Source organism: Setaria italica, chromosome IX (genome assembly GCF_000263155.2).
Source record: "Setaria italica strain Yugu1 chromosome IX, Setaria_italica_v2.0, whole genome shotgun sequence".
In the NCBI taxonomy this organism is placed as follows: domain Eukaryota; kingdom Viridiplantae; phylum Streptophyta; class Magnoliopsida; order Poales; family Poaceae; genus Setaria; species Setaria italica.
Window position 1 is genome coordinate 1,905,586 of NC_028458.1, and position 6,246 is coordinate 1,911,831.

Genomic DNA, 6,246 nt, shown 5'->3' on the forward strand with positions numbered 1-6,246 from the left:
GTCAGCAGCCAAGTGCACCATTTTTTCCAGGTGTTAAAATCGGAGAACACCGGTCTTCGTTTCCCCTCCCGCCCCCCCCCAATACATGTGGCGTTCGCTGTTCGTGTGAGCCATCGTCGGTGACCTGATGAATAAAGAGACGAAGTTATGCTGCCCCTCCAATTCCCATTGCGTGGATCAGATCTGGCTGCTCGTTGCAACCTGCAACAGGGGCTCCGGAGATTATATGGTTGTACATTGTGGCGAGAATGGTGGTTCCATACTTCCGTAATAACCTCGCCGTATGAGAGCAGAAGCGAGGGACCAAGTGTCCAAGTCGTACCACGAGTACGTTTTGCTACTCCAAAGTCCAGTAGTACGATCGTGTCATCATCTGAAAATAAAAAGACCATAGCACGATTGATTTGCGTTAAGCGTGGTGCGTGCGTGCGTGGCAACTGTTCTAGCGTTGCAATTGCAGTCGTGGATAACCGGGCCAGAATCGGAGGACCGGAGTTGGACCACCCAGCCCACCCACACCAGCTTCTTTTTAGACTCTCCCACCACCTGTCACCGCACAGAAGACTAACATGCCAAGGCCCAAAAAAGAGGGTATGGAAATAGTAGGACCACGTTTTCAGAAATGTTGATGGGCCACATCATAGCCTGCCAACAAAAATCTGGGCTTCCTCTCAAAAAAAAAACTGGGCTCCTTTTCTCTTCCACTTGTACCTTGTACCCGGGCTGCTGGTGGTTGGTAGTCTGGGGCTGGGCTCCGCTGAGAAGAAAACAATGGCTAATACAGTAATATTGCCGTGCACAACTTCACATATTTCAGCATACGTGCAGTGAACGTTCCAAGGTCGCATTAGCCATTGTTTCAGGCACAACTGCACAAACAGGATGGTGCTGGCGTACGTGCTGCTACTGGAAATCTGGAACAACAGAAGCAGACCCAGATCTAATCTGTCCGATGAACTGGCCAGAAGTGCCATTCGATTGGCCCAGATCGCCTTGTGCGAGCAACGTCTAGCTTCGCCTGGCTTTTCTCAGACGACTTTTCTCGGCAGGCAGGCCGCAGGCCCGTTGGGGCCTCGCACTGAGCCGTTGGCGTACGACGATCTCATCAAACCAAGCGCCCGCCAAAACCCAAGCACAGTGCAGTGACCACCAATGCCGGCGCGCCCCCATTCGGAGCCAAACATGCTGTCAGATGGCGCCCCGTCACAGGATCACGATCACCTCACTCACTCACAACCCGACGGCGCCCCGTCACGTGCACGCTGCTCCTTCTCCCCCGCAACTTGCCACGGCAGCCACTGCTCTCCGCTGACACACCCAACGGCACCACGGCCTCACCCGTCTCGCCTCGGCTCGCCGCCCCGCCGGCACCCAGCGGCAACGGTCGAGTCGGCCGGCGCCCGACCGCTCCCGTGCCTGCTTGCCGGCGCGCATCAGGCTCGCTCAACGCGCCTTTCTCCTCGCGGAGCTATGTGGATTTCGGGTCAAGATGGCTGCGATCGTTGCTGAAAGGAACTGGAGACAGCTATCCCGGCGCACGCCTGGCGACGGTAGCTACGGCGGAATCCGCGACGCCGACGGGCCAACCGTTTTGTGTGCAGGATTTAGAGGGGAAAGGAACAGGAGGAATCGGATTTTGCTCGAACGTGACGGCGCCGAGCGCAAGTTCGCAACGGGCGGCGCCAGGAGGGAAGACCTGCTTTCCTGCCGGTCTACGGCCGTTTCTAGCTTGGACGGACGCAGATGAAGCTGAAGAACGGGCTACGTTTTTGCCCGGAATCGAGCATGATTTGCCTGCAGGTTTTGGTATAGGGAGGGGTCGCTCTCTAACCACCGCACGATAGTGCAACCATTCATTCAAACGAAAACAACGTCACCGTCCGAGTTCTTTGCGTCAGTAAAACCTCTGAAAAAGGTCGCCGCTGTGGCGCTGTGGACTCTTCATTCTTCACCATTAAGGAGTGCGTGCTTGCCACGATCACGGTGCAAGGACATGGATGGAGATGGTGGGCCTTGGCTGGCTCTTGCTGTCTTGCACGATGTCCATCCTGACACATGAACGTTATCTGAAACTATTCCTTTTCTTTTCTCGAGGATTCCCTGGATTATTCAGGAGTTTATTTTATTTATTGTTTCAGCAAATAATGTAGTAGTATTTTCTTTCCGGGGAAAAGGAGATGCAATCCTTCCATGCATTTTTTTCACAACTGTTCCTGAAATAACAACTCAAGAAGGGTATCTCAAGAAGACCAGAAGAATCATCTGTATGTCCATGAAAGTGCTAGGCAAATGGTTATAGATGCAACAACTAATCATAACACCTTTGGATTTTCAAATTTGACGAGAATTACTCCTCAATCGCAGAGACTCCATTGGGCCAACTATTGCATCAATAATTCAGTATTGCTTGTTACATCAGCCTTGACTAGTATATTAATTTCATGAAAGGGCTTTCTGTGGTGCAAATACAGACGGCTGAAGAACCATACAGCAACGTGGCTGGAAAAATCTGAAACACGTCAGGACTTTCACGGTGGCCTGGCTGCGATGATAAAGTTAAAAAACCGTGTCGTTTCCTGCAAGTTAACTTACATCTGACAGCTCTACTTCTGGGTAAAAGATTGTGGAGATCCTAACAACACTCTGCCTTCTCTGTGCACAAAAGAACAAAAAAAAACCATTTTCTCATTAACATTGTAAGTTTGTTGCAGATCACCCCTGAACTCCTTGTTTGATACTGCATGACATATGTGGGGTTTTTCAGGCAGATAAACACTAGCATCACTTTTTGGGAAGAGTATTCTTTTTTCCCTTCTCCCTTTTCTTTTTGATGGATTTGATAAGAGTTACTGCCATGTAAAGCAAAGTGGTGGTCTGCTATATAAGCAGTATAGTCTTACTCCATAGCCCATTCCACCACCATTTCAGCAACACAGCCAAAGCCGCTCAGCTCAGCGTGTTGCTACTTGCTTTCACTAGTCGCTACTACACCATGGCTCCTCTGCTCTTCAGGGACATGAAGGGCCTCTCGTGCTCGTCGCCGGCGTCCACCGCGATATGCCCGAGCCTGGAGCGGCAGCCGATGGTCCGGTCACACAAGGCCATTGCCAGTGCCAGCCCGCTGTCGCAGGTCCCCACCGAGCCCAGGACGCACAGGCACGACGGCAAGAAGGGGCAGCAGCACAAGGCCGCCGCCGTCTCAAACGGCGGTGGCCTCGTCAGCCCCGCCGGCTCGTCCAGGTACCTGCTCAGCGGCCGCTTCGCCTCCGCCACGCAGGAGGAGATCCAGGAGGTGGAGACTGCCCCGGCCGTTGATGCCAAGCGGGAGGAAGCAAGCGAAGCAGCTGATGCGAAGAACACACAGGCGCAAGAACAGGTAAGGAACAGTACAGTTCTCCACTAGTGGTTTTGTGAATCATTACTGAACACTGACAGGTGCTTCTACATTTTTAAAGAATTGGTCCTATTGTTCTTGATTAGAAAATGATAAAAAAAAAATCAGAAGTCAGATTATGTGATCATTAGTAATCATATCCATGTGGGGCTGGGAGGGTTTATACAATCATTGTTCATTTGATATCTGGAACTTCCAGCCGAAGTTATCCAGATACTATGATTACAGGCAGATACCGCTTTTGCTGAAAGTTGGTTAAAGGTTCTGAATTTCAAAGAGATGTATGCATATAAAATTACTGGATGACTGCAGCTTTGCGGCCTACTGGATTAGTATCAGAAACTCGCAGCATGCCACCTCTGATTTTTTTTTAACATAGACATCTATTCAGTTTGATTGCTTGCATACTTGTCTGATTTTACTCAAAATCTGCGAAACCAACATATGTGCTTCGCTACTTGCTATGAACTGAGCTCCAGCTTTGGTATCTTGTCAGGTGGTTGTGCTGAAGGTATCCCTGCACTGCAAAGCATGCGCTGGGAAAGTGAAGAAGCACCTCTCCAAGATGGAAGGTGAGCCTGTCAGCTTGTATTCTTCAGGATCTGAAGCTTTTGTTCAGAGTTCAACACAACGTCAAAATTAACCTTTTTTCCTGGTCCTGATAACCAAACTGCTTGCACTTCAGGTGTGACGTCGTTCGACATCGACTTCGCGGCGAAGAAGGTGACGGTGGTCGGCGACGTGACGCCGCTGGGGGTGCTAAACAGCGTGTCCAAGGTGAAGAACGCCCAGCTCTGGGCGGCGGCGCCGCCGCCGCCGACGGCGATAGCCGTCTGAAGGACGAAAAAGAGGCGAAAAGGAAATCTGGAAGCCAAAGCTAGCGTAGCCTATAGGATCCGTTGCGCGTTAGGTGTGGCTGGTAGGGGGTGCGGCTCTGGAGCCGTGCACGTACGCGTGTGGGGGCGCCGAGCACGGCCGGCCCCGCTGGGCCAGCGCGCGCGGCTGTGACTGGCGCGTCTCTGCGAGCGCTGTCTGCTCGACCTGCATGCGTCCACCGTGCGCTACTGCCATGGCCCTTGAATGCAGCTTTGGTTTCTTCCCGTGGTCGTCTTGTGATCCTCCCTTGTTTTGCTGTGGTTGGCGCCATGCGACATGCGAGGTGAGCATGCCGTCTTGGTGCTTCCTTCTGGTATGAGTGGGTGACTCTGCTTTTTTTGTTTCCCCCCTTTTCTTCTTGCTGTAAGCCTGTAATATATAAGAATGGAACTGCATTGCTGTCCTGGTCTTTTATGGAAAAGTGAATGACGTGAAGTTGGTGTCGGGAAAGCTGAAATAAGATCTGGTGACGTGGTTAAAATGTAGAAAATTCTGAAGCCAGATGAGCTGACCAAGCCAATTTCGCAACCAGAAATGCCAGCTCAGGCACGCATCAGATTAACTGATTCCATTTTTTACAGTTTCAGAGATCAACACAAGGTTTTTCTTTGGGCAGAGAGTGAGATCCTAAAATTACATCTGCTTTCGCGTTGTATGCCATCTTTGAACGTGCAAAATGTAGACGGGGAGGAGATAACGCTACAGTTTCGTGATAGACTGATACTGTGAGCCTGTGAATGTGTGATAGGTTTGGCGCCTCGCAGTACTGCAGCTGAGCGGTTCTGGTAGCACAAACAGTGCTGCTAGATCAAACCACTTCTCCCTGGGGGCGTCCGCAATGATGCTGAGTCAGCTCAGCATGTGGAGGAAAGAGAAGATGCAAAAATATTCGAGCCAGCGACTTGCTCGTCGCTCAGCTCGCACGTGCGACGATGCGTCAAATCGTTCTCTCTGTGCATAAAAGTACTAAAAATAACAAATATGTAGCACTATATAGATAGTTGCATGGACTGCTAGCTATTTAGTGCTGAGTTGGATGGCTCCTAACTAGCAATTAGCTAGGACTGTTGCGGATGACCTGAGCAAAAGATGGATCAAACTGCTCCCTGGTCCGCTGTCTCATGTCGCAGTAGTACAGCTATTGCTTGCTATTTCTGCCTAGGCGATCTTCTTTAAAAAAAAAATCTGACTAGGCGATAAATTCTTTTTAGAAAAAAGAACTACCTGGGCCACTGGAAGTCCGGAAGCCCGCACTGAACGGGATGAACTTTTCTCTGATGGCCCGTTGTACCGTACCAGGCCGACCGCCCAACGCAGCCCACTGGTTTTAGTCCGAGTCTGGCTGGCGTGCTGTACGAGAAACGGACTCTCCTCGTCATCTTGTGGCCCACCGGGAATTGTGATCGTAATTCGTAACATCATGTTGCGATTGTGCCGAGGGAGTTAGTTTCATGCGGTCATGCCGTCCAAGAAGGAGCACGAATCGATCGAATCCGGCGGCCATGGATCGGAGTCCACGAAGGACGACATAGACGAGGCGATGACACAGCAGACGGAGCCGAGTCCACCAGCCGACCAAGCCAGCGCCGGCGACGATCTGCTCAGCGGCCTCTGCGACGACGTGCTCGTGCACATCCTCGGGCTTGCGGAACACGCGGGCGACGCGGTGCGCACGGGCGCGCTCTCGCGCCGGTGGCGCGGCCTCTGGCGGCGCGCCCCCGCGCTCCGCTTCGCCTCAGGGCGGTGGTTCGAGCACGGCGGGAGAGCCCATGGATTCATCGCCTCCGTCGACGACACCCTCGCGCTCCGCGCGCGATCCGGCCACGGCCGCCTCGAGGAGCTGGAGATCCGCTTCCTCATGTGGGACTACGCGTTCTGCGAACACAAACAGCAGCTCGTGCCGTCGTCCGTCGGAGCAGCGGAGAGGTGGATTCGGTACGCTATGAGGCAAGGGGTTCAGTCTTTCCACTTCGAGC

General features: G+C 52.3%; 2 protein-coding genes across 2 annotated transcripts in view; both read left to right on the top strand.

The window, feature by feature from the left end:
• Positions 1-2,888: 2,888 nt before the first annotated feature.
• LOC101769589 (protein SODIUM POTASSIUM ROOT DEFECTIVE 2) lies at positions 2,889-4,705 on the top strand. Its single transcript, XM_004981208.4, has 3 exons — positions 2,889-3,376; positions 3,891-3,966; positions 4,080-4,705. Exons 1-3 carry the CDS (start codon positions 2,993-2,995, stop codon positions 4,229-4,231), a joined length of 612 nt encoding a protein of 203 aa, XP_004981265.1. The 5' UTR covers positions 2,889-2,992; the 3' UTR covers positions 4,232-4,705.
• A 1,024-nt stretch (positions 4,706-5,729) lies between these two features.
• Positions 5,730-6,246, top strand: part of LOC105915095 — a 2,589-nt gene continuing 2,072 nt past the window's right edge. The window contains exon 1 of the mRNA XM_012848882.1: positions 5,730-6,205. Coding sequence (XP_012704336.1) covers positions 5,730-6,205 — 476 coding nt within the window. The remainder of the gene's footprint in view (positions 6,206-6,246) is intronic.